The sequence below is a fragment of the Podarcis pityusensis genome, assembly GCF_964106645.2.
Source record: "Podarcis pityusensis genome assembly, chromosome: Z".
In the NCBI taxonomy this organism is placed as follows: Eukaryota; Metazoa; Chordata; class Lepidosauria; order Squamata; family Lacertidae; genus Podarcis; species Podarcis pityusensis.
In genome coordinates this window covers 10,784,269-10,809,106 of record NC_138044.1, presented here as the reverse complement: position 1 = coordinate 10,809,106, position 24,838 = coordinate 10,784,269, and the positions used below count along the sequence as shown (strand labels likewise).

The following is a 24,838-nucleotide window of genomic DNA, read 5'->3' as shown; positions in this document are numbered from 1 at the left end:
GCCAGGTTAACTAACACACATACACCCCTTGCCCAGCTCATCCAATCTCTCACATCCACAAGCAGTCATCCAGCAGCAGTACCCTCATCCTCATCACCCCCCCCCCCAAAGTAGTAACACAAAGGCGTGATTTCCACTAGCAGCTACACACATGCAATAGGTTGTTGTTTACCAGGTGCAGATAAAAAAGTCTGGGGAGGCCAAGTTAGCACTGTCAGGCTCTTACCAAGGCCCACATTCCTAAAGGAGATGTTTGCTGATCAAGAACTTTCGGGCCCTGCTGCTTTCCCCCCTTGATGTTGCTGCCCTCAATGAGTGTACAACTAACTACATTAAGTGAGGATACAGAGCAGCACGCCCAACTTGCTTTGCACTCCCCCTCCTAGTTGCTCAGTGGATTGGGCGGAAAGTGGGGAAGCAAATGGGCAGCAGTGGCAGGGTTAAAGAAGAGACGACCCGATTCAGAGACAGTTGGTCCACTTGCCCAAGAGTTTCCAAAACCTAAAAACTTTGCAGAATTGGTGTTCTTGAGGATTTCAACTTTTCTTGTTTTTTAAAAATAAAAGGCTTCTATCCTTTGTGATATCAGTGAAATTTATATTTGAAACTGCAATGGGTATTGGCAGAAGCCTCCAGGGTTCAGAAAGTTGAATTTGTTTCTGTTGAGGTTCTGAAGAATAAATGACAATTCCATAAAGCCTGACAAGAACAAAATATAAATAAAACTAGGAAATGTTGGAGGAAAATAATCAGGCAAAAGCTGCTAAGACTTTCATCAAGCTGTTCACACAAATTTGCTGGCATTTTATAGTTAATTCTCTACATCATGGGTAGGCAAACTAAGGCCCGGAGGCCAGATATGGCCCAATCACCTTCTAAATCCAGCCTGCGGACGGTCCAGGAATCAGCATGTTTTTACATGAGTAGCATGCGTGTTTTTACAGTGGTGCCTCGCAAGACGAAATTAATCCGTTCCGCGAGTCTCTTCGTCTAGCGGTTTTTTCGTCTTGCGAAGCAACCCTATTAGCGGCTTAGCGGATTAGCGCTATTAGCGGTTTAGCGGCTATTAAAGGCTTAGCGGCTAAAAGGCTATTAGCGGCTTAGAAAAAGGGGGGGGAAAGCGAAAAAAATCTCAAGACTCGCAAGACATTTTCGTCTTGCGAAGCAAGCCCATAGCGAAATTCGTCCTGCGAAGCGCATCAAAAAACGGAAAACCCTTTCGTCTAGCGGGTTTTTCGTCTTGCGAGGCATTCGTCTTGCGGGGCACCACTGTATTTAAAATGCATCTCTGGTTATTTGTAGGGCATAGGAATTCGTTCATTTACCCAAAAAAATATATATTCCAGCCCCCCACAAGGTCTGAGAGACAGTGGACTGGCCCTCTGCTGAAAAAGTTTGCTGACCCCTGCACTACATGCTTCTCCCCCCCCCCCAAAAAAAAACATGAATAGGGAAAAACAACATTAGAAGTGATCCTTGGTGTCAAGTGAAGCTGTCAAAATTTCCACACAGCTCTTGAGTAGCACTATACTCAATGATACTTTGAACAGAACTTTGACAGTGATATGCCACTGAATTTCAGGTGTAGGGGATGTTAGGAGAGAGCTCTTTAATGTCCTGCATGCGGGCTTCCAAAGGCATCTGGTTGGTTACAGTTTTATGTACATAAAATGTTTTCTCCGGGAAAACTAAGAACAGACCAAAGGCCTGCTGAAGTGGCCTCCCATGTGACTACGGGAAGCCCACAAGCAGGACGTAAGTGCAATAGCCTTCTCCTGCTATTCGTCCTCTGAGAGAGACTAGTATCCAGATGCAATGTGTCTCTGTTCCCATAGTTTAGGGCTGGACGATATCAGCTTTTCAACACTGCGATGTGTCGCCAGCCAAACACTGTGGTTTGGTGGTATACTGCAATGTTGAAAAAACATTCTGCATTGGCCTCTGCCCGCAATACACCAGGTGAAACTTTTCCAGCTCTCACCTCGAGAGCTGAGGTGGTTTCACCCAGGCTTGTACGAGTCTGGGACAATGCAGGTCTCTCCATTGTATGAAGGCAAATTGGGATGGTGGTTTCACCCTTGGCAAGGAACTAAAAGCGCCACTGGCCAACTGGAGGGAGTCTTGCAGGGCTGCGGCAATGGAGCCAGTTTTTGGCCTGCGACCTAAGGGGCCAACCCCTAAATACACTCCTGACTTGACCTGACTAGAACAAATTATATTGAAAGAGAAACAGGCATTCCCCTTTTGCTTTATACTTTTTTAAGCAGTCTTAAGTTGGTGAGTATCAGCACATCTTTGTGTTAATACATTCCATAGTTTAATTGTATGCTGTCTCCATCCTGAATCTCCCACCATTCAACATGACTGGACAACTCTGGGTTCCACCAATACAAAAGACACAGAAAATGTTGCTCTAAAAAAGGTCTGACTCAGCATAAGGTAGCTCCTTCTGTTCATGTGTAGTTTTTCTGTAACCTAGTAAACACTGTTTTCTCACTGTGCCAATTATAGGCAAGTATTGGGCATCATTTTGCTTTTATTTCTGTAGCTAAATTATACTTTGCATTCTCCCTTCACTTTCAGAGGCACCATGCCTTCTGAATGTGTTACCGGGAATCACAATTGCGAATTACCAGAGGCATCTTAAGTGGCCACTACAAAAACAGGATGGACTAGATTAACCTTTGGCCTCATACAGCATGGATCTTCTTATGGGTTACAATAAATAAAACTAGTGTTTTGGTTAAGTGACTCTGAGTGTTCTGAGAGGGGGAAGTCCAAACAGGCTTATCAAGGTGAATGCATTAATCCTTTCAGTCAAATTATTAAAGTAGATTTAGGGTGGGAATACTGAATGATTGAAGACTGGGAACTGACCTGTTTCCGCCTGAGGCCTACTCCTACTGTGCTCTTTAGTGCTGGGTGCCTCAGATTAGTGGCTGCCAACCCTAAATCTAAATATTTATCCCTTATGGCATTGGGGAAGGGTCCTAGAAAGTAAGGAAAGTGCCCTTTGAGATTCCTGCATTGCAGAGGGTTGGGCTAAATGACCCTTAGGATCCCTTCCAACTCTATGTTCTATGATTCTTTTATTATCGGTGGGTAGGATGCTTTAGTCCTACTGACTTTTAAAAATATGAAGGTGTTTGAGATTTTTATGTGTTTTGTTTTATGCTGGTTTTCATGTGCATGTTTTAAGATGCCTTGAGCTACTTTTATAAAAAGAAACCGATAGGTTACATATTCATCACCATCATTATAACTGTTATTTAAAAGGCAGGTTTTACCAAGAGTTTGTCTCAATTTTCTTCCCATCCCACCCTGAGGAAAGGCAGTTGGAGGCTTTAAAAATCCCCTCAGGCTTGCTTTCTTTTTTCTGAGGGGATTTTTAAAGACTCCAACTGCCTTCCCCATCCCCTTTTCGAACAGATTTTATTGTATTTTATTGTATTTCTATGCCGCTTTTCATTCAAATGAATCTCAAAGCAGCTTACAAACAATCAAGAACAATAACAGAGCATTGCAAATACATTGCAAGTCCTATAAAAGATTAAGAAAACATCAACAATTACAATCTGTAAAACACTATTAACAAAACAACAACAAAAATAAGCTAAACATTCCAGTTAACACAAAAGCCATATTATATGGCTGAAAAAATCAATACGCATTAATGATCTCTAAAACAATACAGTGGTTGGACAGGGGCAGATGGAGGGGAAGTGAGAGGCTACATTTTGAGGGCAGAACAGAAAAGGGCCCCCAGATTTAAACCACCAGAGCGAAATGAGATAAATAATAATGTTATCTTCTTGATCCGTTTATCCACCGTCGCCGTTACACACGTTAATCTATTTAAACTGCTATCTTAAGGGCAGGGTTCCCCACTCCTGGTGCGCGTGCGCCATGTGGGGGAGGCCATATTCACAGTCTAAAAACAGTTAACTTCTTGATCTATTTTAAACTGTTACCTTGAAGAAGATTGTTCATTTGTGGTGTTGTTGTTTTTTGCTCCCTAGACAGATATGTCCGTTTTCTTTCCATCGCAGTCGCCCAGGAGCCATTTCAGGGGAAAGATGACTTGAAGAGGGGGGGGGAAAGGCGGGAAGCGTCCCTTTAACTGCAGCCTTAAAAAAAAAAAAAATCCCCTCAGGCTGCAGTTAAAGGGACGCTTCCCGCCTTTTCTTTCTGTCCTCAGAGGCCTTAAAGTGCTGGGAGGTAGGAGGGCAGGAAGGAACAGGTCTTAAGTTTCTTTTAGACCGCGCTTTCTTCCCCCTTCGTGGCAAATCCTTGTATAAGAGGTAATTCTAACCGCCCTCCCGACCCAAGTTGGTGAAAAATACGCTCCCTCGTTATGGGGGGAGAGGAGAGCAGATCACAACAACCTCCTACAGTTGGGGAAACAGGCCCCCACCACCACCACAAACACACTTTGTATATTGGGGGGGGGGGGGTTCCTGGATCCATGAACAAGGAAGGGAAGCGCGCATATTAATGGAGTGGGGGGTGCCATCCCCTTACCAGTTTGGGGAGCGTGTGGTAACTTTATTAATAGTAGCAGGAATGACCAAACGCCATTTTGAAAGGAAAACGGATAGGAACCCTTTATGAATTGGGGGTGGGGGGGGAGAGACAGAAAATCCCGAATTTGCAAGAGTTGAGAGGTATTTCTCAGACTAGGAGGGGGAATGAGAGAAACCCACATAAATAAGTATGGGGCTAGCTAATAACTTTTTCTTTGGGGTAAGGGATAGCTTTTTAACATGGGTCAGAGAGCTCATCTATAAAGGTGGAGTAACTTGTGTTTTTTGGGCAGAGATTATATTGTCTTTTTGTCAATACAGTACTGTACAGTATAGAAGAATTATCCCACATTTATTGGTGTTGGGGAGGGGGGAGGAGATACAGAAAGTAAAGGAGGGGTCATTTATAGCAGAAGGGAAGCTTATTTAAATCACTCCCCACTCCCATCCTCTCCAGGAGGACAAAGCAAAGTCCCCCTTAGTAGGAGTGTGAGGAACTAAACTGGACTGATTTATGGTTAGGGAGTGTGGATTCCTTTCAAGCACACACTGAGAAGATATTTCATATATGTTAGAGCTGATCACATATAATATCATCATTATGAGTTGGCATGTATTCCAGTGTCACAATTATTCAATATTTTAAGGCCTTGTTAAGCATCTTTCTAAGTCTATCCTTAAAATTGGTTTCTTGGTTTTGAGTAAGTTGATAATAACATTCTCTCCCTGCTTTTCCATTTCAGTTACAGGCACTTTGTTGCAAGGCCAGGAGTTAAAGATGTATTTCTGTAGAAGAAACAATTTTATGGTGGTAGTTTCTTTTCTAATTTTACTGTCCTTTGAAGCATACTTGTGGCTGATGCAAACCCCTTTGCTGCCACAAACAATACAGTCAACGGATCTCTGCAAAGGTGATATTGCCAATGATACAATAACAGCTTTAAAATATAATAAAACATTTATCATTTCACCGTATCACGATGACAGAGAAGGAAACCTAACTCGTGTGATCGCAGTAGTGCGCTACAAGAAAATACAGGACCTTTATTGTTGGTTTTGCTGTAGTCATGATGGCCATGTCTCCATAATAAGAGCAGCCATAGACATTCACTTGGATAGAACTGATTTCCCTTTTGGTCCAGCAGATATCGTGTGCTTGGAACCCAGAAAGTGCTCTCCAAAATACGTGTCAATTCATTCATCTCCTAGAGGGAAAATCGACAAGCTACCAAGGTTTGAAATTAAGAACCGTGTGCCCGAGGATTCATTTTCTGCTGAATTCACCCTTTGTCTTCCTGTCATGTTTGGAAACTACAGCAATGTCTTGCAGTTCATACAAAGCATGGAAATGTATAAAATTCTTGGTGCACAGAAAGTGCTGGTCTACATGTACAACTGCAGCCAACTCATAGAGAAAGTATTGGAATTTTATGTTGCAGAAGGTACCATGGATATTATTCCATGGCCAATTTTTTCATATGTTAATTTCTCTTCTTTCTGGTATTCTTCCAAAGACTGGGACTATGGGAAAGCTACAGTCCTAAATGATTGCATCTACCGCAATATGTACAGGAGCAAATATGTGGTTCTTAATGACATTGATGAAATTATCCTACCCATTAAGCATCTGAGTTGGAAAACAATGATAAGCGATCTTGAGGATCGAAATCCAGAGACAGGCATCTTCTTGTTTGAGAACCATTTATTTCCTCAGCATATCTTTTCCTCTACAGACACACTCAACATTTCATCCTGGAAAATGGTCCCAGGAACTAATATACTGCAGCATATTTACAGAGAGCCCATTAAACTGAAGTTTAGTAATCAGAGAAAGATGATCGTTAATCCAAGAGCAGTGGTTCAGACTTCAGTCCACACCATTCTCAAAGGTTATAGTAAGACGCTGGTAGTTCCCAAAGAGATTGCAATTCTTTATCATTGCAGACAGTATGTTGAAAAAGAGGTCCCTGGAAAATACCTCATTAGGGACACAACGATCTGGAGATACAATGTTTCTTTGATTAATAATGTTAACAACATACTTGAAAAACAATTCCCTAGAAAGAGTTCCAAGTTTAGATGGAATAAATTCTAGGAGGCATTGTAGCTTTTATAAACAGTTGTATTTTTACACATACAAAATTACTTACTAACAAAGTGCTGGTACAATCCATATGCTAAATTTGTAGAACTTAATTCTACACTTAGAAATGTACAACCACCTACTGTATGCTCAGTAAAGTTGTAAGGATTTTTTAAAAAAACATAATTCCCCCGGACATCAGTTTCTATTAACTGTTACCTGGACTTAAATCTACACTATAGATTGCCCTAAGGTCATACTCTTAGAACTGTCATGGCTTTCTTAAAAAAATCCTAGGAACTGTAATTCACCGACTGTTTCTCTATTCCTCTCCCTTTTCACTGTTTCGTTGCTTAACATCCTGTCCAATGAATAGTTTTGAAAAACTTGCTTATCATTTTGTGCAGTTTATTTGGTCCTGAATAAAGAATTTATCTGATGGTTTCGGATTTTCTTCTTTTTCCTCCAAACTGTGGCTGGAACTAATAATACAAGCTGTGGCAGAAACTCTAGGAGTCTCTCTGAGTGGAAAAGGAACTTGCAGGGTATGGGACCAAAAGCCCTTTCCTCTTGTTAGCCTTTACAACCCCACATCTCCATTCTGCATAACTCTTAAAAATGCAGGAACCCTTTCCTTCCTAGCCGCTCACCCTAGCAAATATGGTAATCATATTAGTGCTCAATCAGAGCAAACAGCAATTTGGGTTTTCCCTGGATTGTCATTTGTTCCAATCTATCACTAAAGAGTGGATTTTCCGTTGGAAAGGATCTTGTCAGAGGGAAAACTGCTCCAACCTGCATCTAGAAAGCATGGTTCAAGTGGAAAACTGCTCTGACCCATGCTTTCTGAGTGCAGCACTAGCGGAAGTGTGGACAAGTCTTTAGTCAGACCAAATCTAACTTGAGTTTGTCTATATTGACTGGCAGCAAATCTACAGGGTTTCAGGCAGGTGTTTTCCAAAGCCTTACCCTCCCACAAACATTTAAAAGGCTGTAGAATATTAATCATCCAAAGGCTCCAAGTGAACCTCCCTGGGGAGTCACTGCAGAAAAGACCTGTTCTCATGTTGCCACCTAAGGACATATTTCCTCTATCTCCTGACGAAGGTCATCATGCAAGGCAATCAAAGCAGTTTCTGTGCCAAACCCAGGCCTGAACCCTGATAGAAAGGGAGCTACAAAATCTGCTGCTTCCAAGAGCACCTGGATCTGGCCTTAGATTATTTCTCAGGTTATGTCTGTTTGTTTTAAAAGAGCAAATACTTCTGTGTGAACTAACCCACACAGAACATTCACTGTAGACATGCAGGGCACTCGTACTTCAGGCTTCCCATTTTGGCATCTGGATGGCCACTATCAGTGCTTTTTTTCTGGGGGAATACAGAGGTGCGCATACCCCTAAGCATTTTGTGAATCTAAATTTGGCCTCATTGAGGGGCAGTATTTCAAAATGAGTAGGGAAATGAGAGTACACCTAAACATTTTTTTTTAGAAAAACTGGCCACTATGAGAACAGGATGCTGGACCAGATGGGCCATTGGTCTGATCCAGCAGGGCTCTTCTTTTCCAGGCGTTCCTAGTGCCTCTGCAGAAAGGAGAGATTGGTCAATCACAACTGTTGTCGCTTGCTTGCTATATTGCTTCCATATATTTCTGCACTTGAATTGCAAAGTGGAGTGGATCTGGAGTGGCAAGGTGATACACGTATATTGAGAGTGTGTGAACATCTCTTTTCATTTGACATATTCCTGCATAGCCAGGGTTATCTGCCAAGGATGCAATAATCTAATGCAATAATCCAAGCCTAGTATCAGCAGCAGAGGTTTGGGAGTGTGCATTTGTGTGGAAAGCATACAGAGGGAAAAGGAAGCATGGAAATTCCCGCCCCAGATCCATGTGAGTCATTGCCAGTGAGTTCTATTCTTCTCTTAGTTGTTGCTTAATATTGGTCTCTTTAAGCAACAGCATCCAAAACAGGTTAGAGTAGCTGAATGGCCCTGTTGAGTCACATCTTTGCCCACATGGTTGGAACCCAGAACAAGTTTTGCCGGTCTGGCCTGTGTGAGAGAGTGTAAACACTTAAGAGATCCTAGTCTAGGCACTGATGATGGAATGCATACGCCCCAACATTTCTCCAATGAAAAGAGGGACATCTAATTATACATCAGAAGGCTTCTCCCACATTTGATCTCACTATATACATAGATGTCATATGCACACCTACGTACATTGGTCCCCTTGAGCCAATTACACCACCTTCCACAGATAAATGGAATTAAATAAAAAAAAATTTATTTTTAAAGTTTTATTTATAATTTTTCATGATAACATAAACAAAGCAAAAGATTGAATTACCCCCCCCCCATGGTTCCTTCTGATTACCCCTTACTGCTGCGTATTCTATTCCAGGTTTTTCCCTTTCTCTATTACATCAACATATATTTTACTGCTGGATTTACTCTAAACCTGCTAACGTTCTAACCAGTTTACAGTGATTTTTCAAATATTCTACAAACATTTTTCAATCTTCCTTAAATACCCTTTCTTCTTGATCTCTTATTTGACTGGTTAGGCTTGCCAATTCTGCATATTGCATCATTTTCTTTTTTTATAAATGAATTTTTATTGTTTTCCTTACATATTCTTTTCCAACAAACCATAATAATACCATACATTCCCTTTTGCATCATTTTCATCTGCCATTCCTCCGTTGTTGGTACTGCTCCCTTCCTCCATTTCTGGGCATATATTCCTTGGGCTGCTGTAGTTGCATAGAGAAGCAAATTATCTCAGTCTCTGGGACATTTGAGTTACTCCTAAAAGAAAGGAAAAAGTTATAATTATAATAATAATATTAGTAATAATAATAGTAGTAATAGAAACTGTGAGAATGAGCAGGAACATACCAGACAGTGAATCCTATTGAACTCAGTGGGGCTTAGGTAAAGGGACTCCTGACCCTTAGGTCCAGTCACGGACGATTCTGGGGTTGCTCGCTCACCTCGCTCTATAGGCCGAGGAGGCTGGTGTTTGTCCGCAGACAGCTTCTGGGTCATGACTAAGCCGCTTCTGGCGAACCCGAGCAGAGCACAGAAATGCTGTTTACCTTCCTGCCGGAGCGGTACATAGACGTGCTTTTGAACTGCTAGGTTGGCAGGAGCAGGGACTGAACAACGGGAGCTCACCCCATCGTGGGGATTCAAACCTCCGACGTTCTGATCATCAAGTCCTAGGCTCTGTGGTTTAGACCACAGCGCCAACCATGTAAAAATGCTTCGGATTGCAGTGTAAGGCTGCCCAGTCTTTACTGAGTCACTAGGGAGTAAGCTCCACTTAATACAATGGGACTTACTTCTGAGTAGATAGGGTGAGGCTCCATTTACAATAAAGGAATAAAGACTTCATATGTTTCCTAAGAAATGGCTGGCAGTTGAAGCATTGCAATTAAAGAATTTATAGTGGCTTGGTGACATTTTCCTTTGAAATTGTAGGAAGGACTTTGTATGCCTTAATTTGGCACAGGTATTTTATTTTCGTTATAAAAAGAAATATATCCCCCCCCCCCACTTCTCTTTTAATTTTTCTCCGAACATGGAGGGGGAGGAAAAGGCAAACTGGGACATTCTGGGATCAAATCAGAAGCTTCTGTAATTCCAGGACTGTCCTTGGAAAATTGGGACAATGACAATGATTCCATGGGTTAAATCCTTTTCCGTGGGACAATTGGGTTAATGGCAATGATTCCATGGAATGGAACTGACTGGTTGTCCCTAGGCCAGTCTGGATGGGGAAGATTGGAAGAGGAGGAGGGATTGTGCTACAATATCATCAACAGTAGAATATATCCTTTATTGCCATACTTAAAGACCCAGGTTGAAGTTCTGGGGGCATATGCTTCAAAGTCAGGTACATTTATTGGGGAAGAGGCATAGCCCATTAGTAGAGCATGTGCTTTGCCTGCAAAATGTCTTAGTTTCAATCTCTGGCATTTCTAGGTAGGGCTGAGAATGTTGGAAACCCTGTTGGAAACCCTGGAGAGCTTCTGCCAGTCAGTGTAGACACCACTAAGCTAGATGGACCAATGGTCTGACTCAGGATAGGACAGCTTCCTATGTCCCATCAGTGGGGATACCACCACTGAATAGATTATTTCTTTAGTCACCAGGCCATGACTAAGGTCCGAGTCTTTAGAAACAAACAGTTTTGTCTCAATGTAGCCCAGAAGTTCCAGTTCTGATCATAGTTATCTGCGTAATATTTGAGAGAGGAGGGTGGGAAAGAAGTAGCTCCCCACAAGGTTCCCCCCCCCCGTCTGTCTTTTATCTTCTCTTTTTTCAGAAATTTAACATGTGGAACAAAGCTCACCCCCTCATCAGAATATGCTCCTCTATTTATTTGTTTATTTTGTCCTGGCCTGCATGTATCGTTGTACAGTGGACGATAGGGTTGCAAACGTGATCGGTGCGGGATTCACGTCCGCAACCCACAGTGTTCACAACCTGCAGCGGCGTGTCTGCGCACATGCGGGTTGCGATTTGGCACTTCTGCGCATGCGCAACCGCCTTCCAGATTTTGGTGGTCCGTAACCCGAAAAAATGCAACTTGAAGCATCTGTAACCCAAGGTATGACTGAACAGTACTGCATGTGTGTGAAAGATCATGTACTTAAACTCTGGTTAGCAAAGCACAGAGATTTACAAGTGTGTGTGTGTGTGTGTGTGTGTGTGTGTGTGTAGACAGTGGCGGAGGAAGAGGAGTGCGGGGGGAGTGCACCGCCCCCGGCAACGTGATCCCAATGGGGTGCCTTCGCGGCTGCCCCACCTGCCCACACTGGGCACCACGCCCCCGCAGGCGCCACGCCACAGCCCCAGGATGCGCGCCACACCCCTGGGATGCGCACCAGCCCTGCCCCGTCTGCTCTCCGCCCCCGGTGAGGGAGCATGAAACTCCGCCACTATGTGTGGATTGTATTGTATTGCTTAAAAGTCATTCAGCACCAGCTTGGAGAAAAATCATCTCACCCCTCCACCACACCCTGTCCTGTTTTGCCAGAACAAAGATGGCAACCTTATACTTAACACACTCTGGACACTTACTCAGAAACAGACTGGCATCTGGCCAAGATGTTTAAGAGTTTCACTGTTCTGAGGGCAGGGAAATCCTAGAGTTGAGAAGTTTTCTGTCACTCTAGAACCACAACTCTGCTCTTAAAAAAGAGCCAGACTTTGTGTTAAGTGACTGGGAAATGCATAGAAAAGTATGGGATGAACGAATAACCCATGGGAACACTTAGAAACAGCCCAGAAGCAAATAAGCTTGGACACAGGAAAAATGCTCATTATCATATAAGCACCCTGCAAACAAATCAGAACAAATGCTCCATAAACAGGCCATCTGGAGAAACCCCAAGAACTGAAAATATGACCCCCATTCAGCTGGTCCCAGTCAACAATCTAGCATCTGTGTGGATGCTTCTGAATGGTTTGAAATCTCCTCCCAGATTATTTATAAATAATATTTATAGACTGCACCTTGTCCAAAATGTAATTTGAAGGTGTAACTCGGTGGCAGACCTGAATCTGGCATGTTGCAGTCATTTAATCTGTGGGTTTCCAGAACATGAGAACCACTTTCATCCTTTGGTAATATGTTATTACCTAACAGCACTTCTTATTTGCGTGGATCAAGCTTCAGTTCATTCACCCAAATTGAGCTCATTACTGGTTCCAAACAGCTGCTCAGGACAGGCAGGGTGACACCTGGATTAGATGAAAAGGAGAGAGGGAGAGATCAGGAGGATGCGAACTGCACACTGAAAGCTCTCCCATCTAATTCAGTTCATGATGCCCAGGTATGTCTCTTCTCTCTCCCTTTTCTGGGTCAACATCGCAGTCAGATGGTGAATCACAGCTAGACTTTCCTTCAAAGAACAGCAGATTATGATCTCCTTTCCTCAGCCACTTGTTAGGCTTGTTTTTCCACTAAACTCAAATTTTACATCATACTAGCTGTTCCTGCTAAAATATTTTGCATACTGTGATGTGTCTCTGGATCTTCTCATCTCTTACTTTTCTCCTGCGATGAACAAGACAAGACATCAGACTATTGGCTGATGGTCTTATACATATTTTTGGGATAGATTGGAAGAGCTGGGGATTCTTTGCATTAACTTTTCTGATCCAGGAAGTGTTTTTGAAACATGCTTGCTCTGGAGGATTTTCTGGTTTTTTATTTGTAGGCTGAAAGGAGGAGGGAAATAGACAATTGGTACTTTCCTGTGTGACCTGAAGACAAAAGCAGGTACTGTGTCCCGTTTTACCTTTGTCTTGTTGTGCTAAATGTGTTAATTACGCTCCTTGGTGGTCTCTGAAAAACATTTAAAAAATGTGCTTTGCTTAATGGTAGTAACATTTTAATAATATATGTAGGAAGTACATAAACCTGGATCTTTCAGAAGACATTAGCAGTTACTTGAAGCTGTTTGGAGGGTTTTATCTTTGGCTGATGACTTTTCTCTTCTCCGGTAATTGCTGTTTTTACTGATATTTTTTATTAATTAATTAATTTTGCTTATGTCCTGCTGCTATGCGTGTTATAGATTTGAGGTCTTTGTGTGTGTCTCATCCGCTTAGTTATTTAGTATAAATGTGATCCTTTACAACCTCTGTGCTACTGACTCTCAAACTATGGGATTGTTGAAATATATACAGTGGAACCTCAGGTTGCGGACGTAATCCATGATGGGGGAACATCCTGAAGCGCTGTGCCGGCGCGGGCACGATTTGGCACTTCTGTGCATGCGCGAGCTGCGAAACCCGGAAGTAACCCCTTCCGGTACTTCTGGGTTTCCTACGGTCCGCAATCCGAAAACGCGTAACCTGAAGCGTCCGTATCATGAGGTTTGGCTGTCCAAATATATACAACAAAAATTAATCTATTTGAGTCAAGCCACTAGACCCAATTTTTTAAAGCAATGCAGACTAAAGTTGCTTCTGCCCCCCCCCCCCGATTAGGAGGCCTGAAGCTTAAGCATCATTAGTTTCATAGTAGATCCACTTGTGTGAGAGAGAGTGTGTGTGTGTGTGTGTAGATAGATGATAGATAGATAGATAGATTATAGAAAAATTATTATATTTCTATTATTTATCTCAACAAAATATATAAAAACACAGTAAAAGTTCAAACATCAAAAACTTCCCTGTACCAGTGGCTGCCTTCAGATGTCTTCTAAAAGTTGTGTAATTCTTTATCTCCTTCACATCTGATGGGAGGATGTTCCACAAGGTGGGTGCCACTATGAATAAGGCCCTCTGCCTGGTTCATAGCTGTCAACTCTTCCCTTTTTTAAAGGGGAATTCCCTTATTCCGAATAGGATTCCTTGCAAGAAAAGGGAAAAGTTGACAGCTATGGCCTGGTTCCCTGTAGCTTCACTTCTCGCAGTTAGGGAACCACCAGAAGGCCCTTAGAGCTGGATCTCAGTGTTTGGGCTGAACAATGGGGGTGCAGACACTCCTTCAGGTATATGGGGCCAAGGCTGTTCAGGGCTTTAAAGGTCAGTATCAACACTTTGAATTGTGCTCAGAAATGTACATGCGCTTCAATATTTCTCTGATTAAAATAAGGACATCCCATTCCATAATGATAATTTTACTATTTATTCCCCACACATCTTATTGGGTTGCCCCAGCACTCTGGGCAGCTTCCAACATATATAAAAACATAATAAAACATTAAAATTTAAATACCTTCCCAATATAGGATTACCTTCAGATGGCTTGGGGGTTGGATAACTCCATACACTCCAACATTTCTCCAGTGAAAATAGGGACATCCTAAGGAAAAGCGGGACATTCCAGGATCAAATCAGAAACCAGGACAGCTTCTCTAAATCAGGGATGTCCCTGGAAAATAGGGAATATTGGAGTGTCTGAATGTACTGGGAGCCAATGTAGATCCTTTAGGATTGTTGTTCTATGGTCCTGGCAGCTGCTCCCAGTCACCAGTCTAGCTGCTGCATTCTGGATTGTAGTTTCCAAGCCATCTTCAAAGATAGCCCCACATAGAGCACATTGCAGTAGTCTGATAACCAGAGCGTATACCACTCTGGCGAGACAGGGTGCAGGCAGGTAGGGTCTCAGCCATTGTACCAGGTGGAACTAGTAGACAGCTACCCTGGACACATAATTAACCTGAGCTTCCATGGACAGCTACATGGGTGTAACTAATGGGGTGCAGGGGGCAGCCCCCCGCCCCCAGGTCAAGTAAAACTATCTAACTGACCAATCATGTTCCCCTGAACCAAGCCCTGTCCCCCCAACAAAAATCCTGGCTACACCCATGGACAGCTAAGTCCAAAATGACTCCAAGGCTGTGCACAGTTATTCAGGACCAGGGAGTCCCCCACACCTACCCATCCTGTGTCCCCCAGAAACAGTCCTACCATCCATCCTCCAACCGCATCCTGTCACTCACTGGTTCCGATTTAAACAAGAGGTAGAGCTGGGTACCATCCACATATTGGTAAATACCCAGTCCAAACCCCTGATGATCTCCCTCAGTGGTTTCATATAGATGTTGAAAAGCATGGGGTAGAGTACGAAGCCCTGAGGCACCCCACAAGTGAGTGCCCAGGGGTCCAAACACTCATCCCCCTACACCACTTTCTGGACATGGCCCAGAAGGAAGGAGCCTAGGTTGATGGTATCAAAAGGTGCTGAGATCCAGCAGAACTAGGAAACAGCTTTCACCTTTGTCCCTAACCCGCTGGAGATCATCTACTAGGCAGTTTCAGTCCCATGATGGGGCCTGAATACTGATTGGAAGGGATCCAAATGGTCCACATCCCTCAGACGTGCCTGGAGTTGTTCTGTGACCATCTGCTCAGTCACCTTGCCCAGAAACGGAAGATTTGAGACTGAGTAATAATTGGCTATAATGGCCAGGTCCAAATCAGGGCAGAAGAAGGGGTGGGGTGGGGCAGACCGCCCCAGATGTCTTCGCTGAGGGTCCCAATCCTACCCTGAGCTGTCGGGGAGAAGGAGGAGGAGCTGCGCCACTTTGCCAGCAGCATTCCCCCCTTCCCCTTCATTTTGACAGCTTGAGGGAGGCTTGGGAGTTGCGACAGGAGGTGTGCCGAATGTCCACCATCGGTGGCTCACTCTGCCCCCAGCTGCAGGGCACACATGCCGCTCCATGCACCCAAGCAGCTATCCTGCGCCATGGAGGGCACCCTCTGCGCCCCGTGCCCCTCGGGAGCACGCCTGCCCTGGGCAGCGCGGGCATATGCTCCACCACTGGTCCAAATATGGTTTTTAAAGAAGCAGTTTGATTATATAATTTGTTTGTGCATGCTATAATATATATTGGTGGTGCACAATGAGATAGTTAAACTTTATGAAAAGTATAAAATCATAAATTGCAGAACAAATTACCAATGCTGAAACAAATTAATTCTCTAAAAATGTTAGATTAAAGCTCTCTTGCTGTTGTTTTTTTTAAGGAAGGCTCACACCTGTATTATGGAATAGGAGGGCACAGTGAGGCATGGACACAATTGCACCTGAGTGCTGTCTATGGATCTGTGGAGTTCTGGCAGCTCTCGTGTTTATTGGGGAGCTCCAGGCAAGGATAAAGGCTTGGAAACAGCTGGAGTGCAAGGGGTGCAATATCTGTTGCAGGTGTGACTGCCCAAACATATGTAAGACCATATGATTGTGCCTGCTATGGTGACAAAGAAGGCCTACTTTGCTGCGTTCATAAAATCCTCAAGTAGTTGCCCAGTAGAGCAATTTCCATTTTCTGAAACAGTATAGGAACTGAACCATGGTCATCTTTCAAAACTTTACCTTCTCCAAATTTTGCAGTGTAGTTCTCTAGCCAAGCTATGTGCACAAACTTGCGTAGACTAAAGTACGCATAAAAAATATACATATTTGTGAAAATATCACATAAAAATGCATTATGTTGGACCACATTTGACTCCTTGTTGCAGAAGAAAGGCTTTTGGTTTGGGATGGTCTTTACTGACCATTTCTCCCCAAAAACAGCTTATGGAGAATAAGTTGAGGGGAGTCAGGGATGGAACTTGGACTTCCCATTCCTCTCCCTCCCATCAAATAAAACAAGTCTTCAGCTAGTATTTAAGAGAATCTGCTCTACATTTAATCTGGAGAAGAGACATTTTAGAGGCAAGACAACAGCCACCTTTAAATATTTAAATATTTTAAGATGGAGTCAGCTTTTCTCTTGCTCAGGAGGGGAAACTTGAACCAAGAGCTAGGATCTCAGCTAAACTTTATGGCACGACCTTAAGAAGTGCATCCCCCACTGACCTCCAACTCTGAGCAGGTATATAATGGACCACGAAGCCTTTCAGGTTTCTGCCAGTCTTTATGGGCTGCAAAACTCTTTGCTGCAACCAACTAACATGATTACCTCTCTGTACAGTTTTAAATTTTATCACTTATATACAGTGGTACCTCTAGTTACAAACGCCTCAGGTTACAAACGCTTCAGGTTACAAACTCCACTAACCTGGAAGAGTTATCTTGAGTTGAGAACTTTGCCCCAGGATGAGAATGGAAATTGTGTGCCGGCGGCGCAGTGACAGCAAGAGGCCTCATTAGCAAAAGCACGTCTTTAGTTAAGAACAGTTTCAGGTTAAGAATGGACCTCTGGAATTAATTAAGATGTGGTACCTCTAGTTACGAACCTAATTTATTCCAGAGGCCACCGGCACAAGATTTCCATTCTCATCCTGGGGCAAAGTTCTCAACTCAAGGTAACTCTTCCAGGTTAGCGGAGTTTGTAACCTGAGGCGTTTGTAACTCGAGGTACCACTCTACTGCCCTTTATCAAAAGACCACAGGGCGGTTTACATTACAACATAGGTTTCCAAGCTCCCCACCACCTGAGATGGGCTACTTGAAAACTGCTGGGGGTCTTGGCAGACTACCTACCATATTTTTCGCTCTATAAGATGCACCTGACCATAAGACACACGTAATTTTTAGAGGAGGAAAACAAGAAAAAAAACATTCTGAATCAAATGTTGTTGAAGAAGGAGGAGGAGGGAGGATCAAGCTAAGGCATCACGACAAGAGTGATCTTATGGAGTGAACGCAGGCTGCGCAACTCTCCCTCTTGCTGTTCTGGCTTCAGCGAAAGCAACGCAAAGCCTTTTCAGCAAAGCGGGACAAGCAAGAGGGAGAGCTGTGCAGCCTGCGTTCACTTCATAAGACGCACACACACTTCCCCTTACTTTTTAGGAGGGAAAAAAGTGCATCTTATAGAGCGAAAAATACGGTAATTGTTTTCTGCCTGCTGTAGCAATGTGCTGCAGTAGATGCTGTATGCTTTTACATTTTATTTTTATTGCTTGCTTCATGTATAGAGCATTTTATTGGAATACAGTTTGAGTCCACCTTGTCAGGAAACAGCACTAACACGCCTTTGTCATGTGCACCCAGTATATGTATACTGATGCCCTGATATAGCAGGCGTGATATTTCCAGCCCAAGGGCCACATTTCCTACTGGGCAGCCTTCCGGGGGCCACGTGCCAGTGGTGGGCAGAGCCAGAAGCAAAAGCAAGTGGAGCAATTGATGTAAATGTTGCCTTTGTATAACAGGCTAACATCTTCACACTCACCCATTCCTCTCCACTCAGTCTAGTAAGAGGCATTGCCAGAGTTTCCAGCACACATTTGAGCCTGGCAAAGACATTCAAGGACACTGTGAAGCAGGGTCAGTAGGGAGTGTGGCAGGGGAGTGGGTGTGATATGATGAGAATCTTTTCTTTCCCCAAGGAATGTATATTATATTCAGACAGTGTTAACCAAAGCACCGGAGTGGCATTCTTTGGTTGTGTGACCTTGGGAGAAAACACAACACAAGTGGTCTTTTGGCCTGAGCCATGTACTCTGCCCACAAAGTTCAAAATATTTTGTTATACATCCAATGAGTATGTTGCTGTTTTAGTTGCTGCTCCATATGGCCAGGCTGCTCCTGGGTTGTTACCAACACAGTCTATGTTGAAGGAAGGGGAAACTGCAGGTTTCAGCTGTCTTTACCAGACTTGTGCTTTTTTATTTTGCTGTGCTCCTCATGATAAGAGCCTAGGGAGGAAACACCCAGGTCTCTCTCTGTCCTGGCTTCACTTGGGAAGCTCTGACCTTCAGCTGGTACCTGCCTGACAATCATGTTGAGATGGGATGCTTGCAGATATTTGGCACAGACCTGCTTGTCCTCTTGAGAGCAGGGCTCCATAACAGAGTCTTCAGGAAGGTCAGCTGAGAGAGGCAGCTCCAGACAAGAAGGCAAGGGCTTCCCCTCCCGGTTGGGCAGAATCCTGGGGCATACATGGTACAGCAGGTGGCTGTAGCTGGACATGATCATCATGTCCCCGCTGTGCATGAACATAGCCACAAGGGCTTCATCTCGTTTCAGCCCCCCTAACAAAAATATGGATGACTGTCCAATACTGAATGATAGAAGTGGCTGAAAACAGTCCAATTTGGACTCATCCACATGAATTCCCAGAGATGAATCAAAGTGATGGTAGTTCAGAATCCCTGCTTCCCCTTGGAAATGTGGAAAACCACAAGCTTTAGCGCCTTGCTCCGAGAGGAAAGCCAAGTCAGATGGAAAGGGGGTGTAGTGGTTGGCTGAATATTTATTTGTATTCCATTTATAATGGTGACACAAAGTCACCCAGCAAAGCTTTTCCAGTAAAGTTCTTGAGGCCCATTTGCTGGAACCTTTGTTTTGCAACTGATGCTGACTTTCCCCCCACAGATCAGCGGTCTCCGCAGAAGACAAGCACATATCCAAATTGCACACATTAGGCTTCTGGGTGTACGTCTTCAGGCACTGCTTCACTAGTGATGCTGGCAGCCTGGAATGAAGGGATCTGGGGTAAATATAACCCCTGGGTAGTTATTGAGACCATAGGCTTTCCATTGGCTGGAAGCAGTCTTGCTCTGTAAGCATTGTGATCACTTACTGAAGAAAAACTCAGGGGAGAGCTGACAATCTGAGGAGTTAGTCAAGAATTCCACACCTCAGTACACCTTTTATGGGTGTCTGGCCTTTTGTTGTTGTTGTTTAGCTGTTTAGTCGACTCTTCGTGATCCCCTGGACCAGAGCACGCCAGGCCCTCCTGTCTTCCACTGCCTCCCGCTGTTTGGTCAAACTCATGCTGATAGCTTTGAGAACACTGTCCAACCATCTCGCCCTCTGCCGTCCCCTTCTCCTTGTGCCCTCCATCTTTCCCAACATCAGGGTCTTTTCCAGGGAGTCTTCTCTTCTCATGAGGTGGCCAAAGTATTGCAGTCTCAGCTTCACGATCTGTCCTTCCAGTGAGCACTCAGGGCTGATTTCCTTCAGAATGGATAGGTTTGATCTTCTTGCAGTCCATGGGACTCTCAAGAGTCTCCTCCAGCACCAAAATTCAAAAGCATCAATTCTTTGGCTATCAGCCTTCTTTATGGTCCAGCTCTCATTTCCATACATCACTACCGGGAAAACCATAGCTTTAACTATACGGACCTTTGTTGGCAAGGTGATGTGTCTGCTTTTTCAGATGCTGTCTAGGTGTCTGGCCTACCCACCCCTAAAAAAACTCACCCCCAGCTCTGCCACAGGAGAAGCCTTTCCAACTGCATCCATCTGGCATTCCTGCTCAGCAGCAAAAAAAAGATGGTGAGAATCTTAAAGGACAAACAGAGAGGCTTGGAGGTCAGCATTCAGCCTCTAGGCTTCAGGTTCTCCACCCCTGCTATAGAGCTTTAGAAGTATTTTTTTAAATACTGAGCTCAATTCATATACACCTAGCTATGCAGATGATGTAGCATATATTCTTGTTGCATATAGGACACTGTATTTGAAGAATGCATGTTTTGACATACACATATTTAAGAATTGGCAATATATTTATTTACTGTCAGACTGTTTGATGCCTTTTGTTGTAGTATGAAATTAAATGGAGCTGTGTCAATAACCACAAACAGATTTCCCTGCCTCACCTTTGTGAATTACGTAGTCATATCTGCAGTGAATTATCCATATTTGCATATTTCTCCCTGTTCTGGTGTCTTGTATAGAAAAAAAAATTCCATCACAATAATTAAGTTTTAAAGCTTTACTTCAGAAACTTGATTTAAATGTTATGAAAACAATAATTGATACATTGTCTCAGTTATACATTTCCCTTCTTACATGCACTGGTCCCAGTATAAAGCTCTAGAACATCTCAAACAGGTTTTCTAGCTAAAAATAAATGAACTTTGTCCCTTTCTGTTTCCTGCTTGCTTGCATCTTCGGCAATACCCAGAGAAGATCTGTGTCAGCTTGCAACAACTCTGTGACTCCGAATGGGCTACTTCATAAACCTAAATAAACATTATGAAATTCTATCCAAAGATCCATGGCCAGTCACAATTCTAGCCCATGGAATATATTGCAATGGAAAAATACAAGCTCTCATCATGTGTTCATAGATTTTTCACAGTAACTTAAAATACAATAAAATTACTATTTTATGTAACATAAAAAAACTTCAACAACCTTCTCTCTGTTGCAGGCTCAGCAGTGGAACAGATGCTGGTGTGGATCTCAAGCTGGAAATGATGTTCCGTTTTCGAAGAAGAACTTTTTTAGCTACAGGGGTATGTCTGGTGGCTCTTGCCTCTATACTAACACTTTCCTACTACCGGATACAGAAATATGCTTTACTACCCAAACTTGTTGCACAGAAAGAAAAAGACCTCTGCAAAGGATGGGTCACCAATAACTCAATCTCTGCTTTGAGTGACAACAGATCTTTTATCATCACTCCATACTTCGATGACAGGGTGGAAAAGCAGACTCGGGTGATTGGGATTGTACATCACAAGGAAGTTAAGGACCACTATTGCTGGTTTTGTTGCCCAGCTGAGGATGTGGCCTTTATCTCTAAGGCTGCAATAGAGTTCCACTTGGATCGTTTTGGATTTCCATATGTAGTCACAGACTTGATTTGTTTGGAACCCTCACACTGTGAGCCTCGTTACATGGCATTGCAGTCATCTGGCGAAGGATCTGACAGTGGCATGTCACCACGGTTTGAAATAAAAAATCGCCAGCGACAAAGCACTCTGGTGGACTTCACAGTGTGCATCTCCACCATGTTTGGAGACTATAACAACATCCTCCAGTTCGTGCAAAGCATGGAAATGTATAAACTCCTTGGAGTGCAGAAGGTGGTGATCTATAAGAACAGCTGCAGCCAGTTGATGGAGAAAGTCCTTCAATTCTATGTGGTGGAAGGTACTGTGGAGGTGGTGCCCTGGCCAATCACATCCTATCTCAGTGTTTCTAATGAATGGCATTTCACGAATGATGGGACCAAAATTGGCTACTATGGACAAATCGCTGCTCTGAATGACTGTGTCTACCGGAATATGTACAGGAGCAGGTATGTTCTGCTGAATGACATTGATGAAATTATTCTTCCCGTTCAACATATGGATTGGAAAACCTTGATGCAAAACCTTGAGAAACAAAATCCGGAGATTGGTATCTTCCTCTTTGAGAACCACATTTTCCCAAATAATGTCTTCACCGTCCCCCCTGTTCATGTTCCACATTCTTGGAATATGGTACCTGGAGTCAACATCCTGCAGCATGTCCTCCGAGCACCAAACAAGAAAGAGGTCATAAACCCAAGGAAAATGATTGTTGATCCGAGGAAAGTGGTTCAGACGTCTGTTCATTCTGTCCTTCAGGGGATTGGAGGCAGTGTGGAAGTCCCTGCAGATGTTGCAATTGTCTTCCACTGTCGGTCTCCTTTACAACCGGATTTGCCCAGGGAATCTCTGATCAAGGACACAATACTCTGGAGATATAACACATCACTAATAGGCAGAGTTAACAAAGTGCTACAGAAGATACCATTTGAAGTGGTGAAGTAGTAAACACAGGAAACATTACTGATATTTCCCGTTGGAGGTTCACCCAAAAAGTATTTCGGAGCAAGTTGTACAGGATGAATTTCCAATGCATGTTCAAGAGAGGAGTATCATGAATTCAAAAGGAACATGTTTGTTCTTGACTTTCTTGAGAATGTGATTCAGGGAGCTACAGAAAAAGTGATGGCATAATTTGTCATGCATTGCAAAAGTGCACTAGATATGGGAAATGATGGGTCAGAGACCCAGTGGTCTGTCTGTGTCAGCATCCCATCTATGATAGCAGCAAGATTTTTCTGAGGTCATGGATCAAAGTCAAGGGTAGCCATCAAAGGCACCATCCTTTTTGCACTGAGCTCCTAGCAACAATTTTAAGGATTAGGGTTATATTCACTTTTAGTTCTGCTCAGAATAGACCCATTGTAAAGAATGAACATGACTAAGTGAGATCCATTAATTTCAATGGGTCTCCTCCAAGTGCAACTTAGTTGAATACGACCCATCCTTGATGAAGGATCTGTTTAACTCATCCAGTACTGTATGTAGTCTGTATATAAATATATCAGATATAAATATAAATATCAGTGTCATATGTGCATATCATATATATAATTGCAGAATGCTTCTGTTCAAAATTCCAGCTGATCGTGCCCTTTTCTAGGTTATTCCATTCTGTCCATCTTCCCAGTATTCCATGGTCCATGAGTACACAGTTCTTGTGGTTCTCCCAAATGAGCTGCTACCTCCTACTTTTATATGTGTGAAAATCTTGGCTACACAAGAAATGGCATGCACAGGCTGAATGATGGAAAAATAAAGAATAATACATCTAACACACAAAGAAAAAGGTGATGTGAACTCTTTACCACTTAGATGAGTTCTACAATCAGCATAATATACAGTTATAGAAAAATTGTCACCTGCAAATTGAGTAGATTTGCAGGTTTGATATTATATTCATTACATAATTTATTCTAGTTTGACCTGTTAAGGAAGCAGCATGATACTATTCCGGAACCTTGTGTCAAGACCTACTGAGCATCTTAATCCGCTGCTCCCCTGACTATTTTGGTAGGCATTGCCTACACCTCCACACCCCCTGCCATGCAAATCCTTTAAACTACTGGGGGCTAGAAACCTATTTCTTCTCGAACAAACAACAGCAGAGATTCTGAGGCAGCTGCTTTCTGGACCCAGTAATGTGGTTCTGTTCTACCACAGACTTCCTCAGCTCAACATTACACACTGTATCCAGCTGTGTTCTAGTCAGAGTCGACCCATGGAAATTAATGCATATTTATGACCATCAGTTTCAGTTTCCCCTTGAAACCTTGCATCGGGCAGGAGCAGGGACATGCGCACGGCATGGAGGTTTCACGAGGCGGCACTGTGCCCCCTGCCCACCTGTGCAGGGGGAAGCCCAGCCGGCCAACGTGGTCCTTGGCATGCGACCCCCCCCCCAAATGAGGGGGCTAGAGATGTGGCAGTGAGGCCAGGCCCAGAGGCCCAGAGTTTCTGGGTGATAGGCGGGTGGAGGCAGGGATTCCTGCATGGAGGCACCTGTTTTGCACCCCCTCAAAATTGTGCACCTGGGGCTATGGCTTCCCTGCCTCCCCCCTTTCTCTATGGCTTCCCTGCCTCCCCCCCCAGCTTTCTCCAACCTGATGCCCTCCAGATGTTTTTTGCCACAGGTCCCATTGGCCTCAACCAGCCCCAAGCCACATATTAACTGCAGTCTGCCTTTTTGTAATGCAGTTGATGAAAATACTTTCAGCACAATCCTTGTTGTTGTTTAGTCGTTTAGTTGTGTCCGACTCTTTGTGACCCCATGGACCAGAGCACGCCAGGCACTCCCGTCTTCCACTGCCTCCCGCAGTTTGGTCAAACTCATGCTGGTAGCTTCGAGAACACTGTCCAACCATCTCGTCCTCTGTCGTCCCCTTCTCCTTGTGCCCTCCTTGTGCAATCCTACTTGTGTTTATTTGGAAATAAGAGCCATTGTGTTCAAGGTGGCTTACTGCCTAGCAAGTCTGTTAGGGATTGCGGTCCTACTCATATAGATACTGTACATTCTAGTTCTGTCCTAAGGACTGATGGTTTCTTTTAAATTTCCTGTTAGCCAGAGAAGTGAGAACTTCAGGATGAAGATTATAGCCAATCAATGTGGCATTTTTTTTGCAGTTGCTGCAAGAAATAAGAAAACCAAGAGAGGATTTCCTAAAGCTGAATGCAGTTCAGTGGGCTCTCTGAATTGCATATCATACAACTACCACGTTGTATGGCTT

The 24,838-nt window shown here is 43.6% G+C and overlaps 2 protein-coding genes, 1 long non-coding RNA gene and 1 pseudogene across 19 annotated transcripts in view; 2 read left to right on the top strand and 2 right to left on the bottom strand.

The window, feature by feature from the left end:
• The window catches only part of LOC308467926, a 40,879-nt gene extending 36,755 nt beyond the window's left edge, over window positions 1-4,124 (bottom strand). For 9 of the 10 annotated variants that reach the window (XR_013981356.1, XR_013981357.1, XR_013981359.1 and 6 more), the window contains exon 1: window positions 3,972-4,124. This is a non-coding gene — a long non-coding RNA (uncharacterized lncRNA). Of the gene's footprint in view, window positions 1-151; window positions 700-3,971 lie in introns of all 10 variants that reach the window. The other variant, XR_013981358.1, reaches the window with a different exon arrangement.
• LOC308467903 (beta-1,4-galactosyltransferase galt-1-like) lies at window positions 3,885-7,050 on the top strand. Of its 7 annotated transcripts, none has more exons than XM_080989623.1 (2): window positions 3,885-3,940; window positions 5,267-7,050. In XM_080989623.1, exons 1-2 carry the CDS (start codon window positions 3,907-3,909, stop codon window positions 6,616-6,618), a joined length of 1,386 nt encoding a protein of 461 aa, XP_080845749.1. In that variant the 5' UTR covers window positions 3,885-3,906; the 3' UTR covers window positions 6,619-7,050. The 7 variants fall into 7 exon arrangements, with proteins under 7 accessions (XP_080845749.1, XP_080845750.1, XP_080845755.1 ...); XM_080989624.1 differs by lacking the exon at window positions 3,885-3,940 and adding an exon at window positions 4,152-4,301; XM_080989629.1 differs by lacking the exon at window positions 3,885-3,940 and adding an exon at window positions 4,165-4,218.
• Window positions 7,051-12,675: 5,625 nt separating this feature from the next.
• LOC308468504 (uncharacterized protein) lies at window positions 12,676-23,400 on the top strand. Its single transcript, XM_080990733.1, has 2 exons — window positions 12,676-12,906; window positions 21,188-23,400. The coding sequence occupies exon 2, from the start codon at window positions 21,231-21,233 to the stop codon at window positions 22,554-22,556; it is 1,326 nt and encodes a 441-aa protein (XP_080846859.1). The 5' UTR covers window positions 12,676-12,906; window positions 21,188-21,230; the 3' UTR covers window positions 22,557-23,400.
• On the bottom strand, window positions 18,664-20,274 carry LOC308468892 (nucleic acid dioxygenase ALKBH1 pseudogene; annotated as a pseudogene). Its single transcript has 2 exons — window positions 20,233-20,274; window positions 18,664-19,639 (listed from the first exon to the last, which is right to left on the bottom strand). The product of its transcript is annotated as a nucleic acid dioxygenase ALKBH1 pseudogene (transcript).
• Window positions 23,401-24,838: the final 1,438 nt, after the last annotated feature.

What these genes read in the sequence shown, in the direction of transcription:
- LOC308467903 (XM_080989623.1), top strand. Translation starts at nt 3,907, where the DNA reads ATGTGGGGGAGGCCATATTCACAGTCTAAAAACA. An exon ending in ATATTCACAGTCTAAAAACA is followed by an intron (nt 3,941 to 5,266) that starts GTTAACTTCTTG and finishes TTTCCATTTCAG; the next exon opens with TTACAGGCACTTTGTTGCAA.
- LOC308468504 (XM_080990733.1), top strand. Translation starts at nt 21,231, where the DNA reads ATGATGTTCCGTTTTCGAAGAAGAACTTTTTTAGCTACAGGGGTATGT.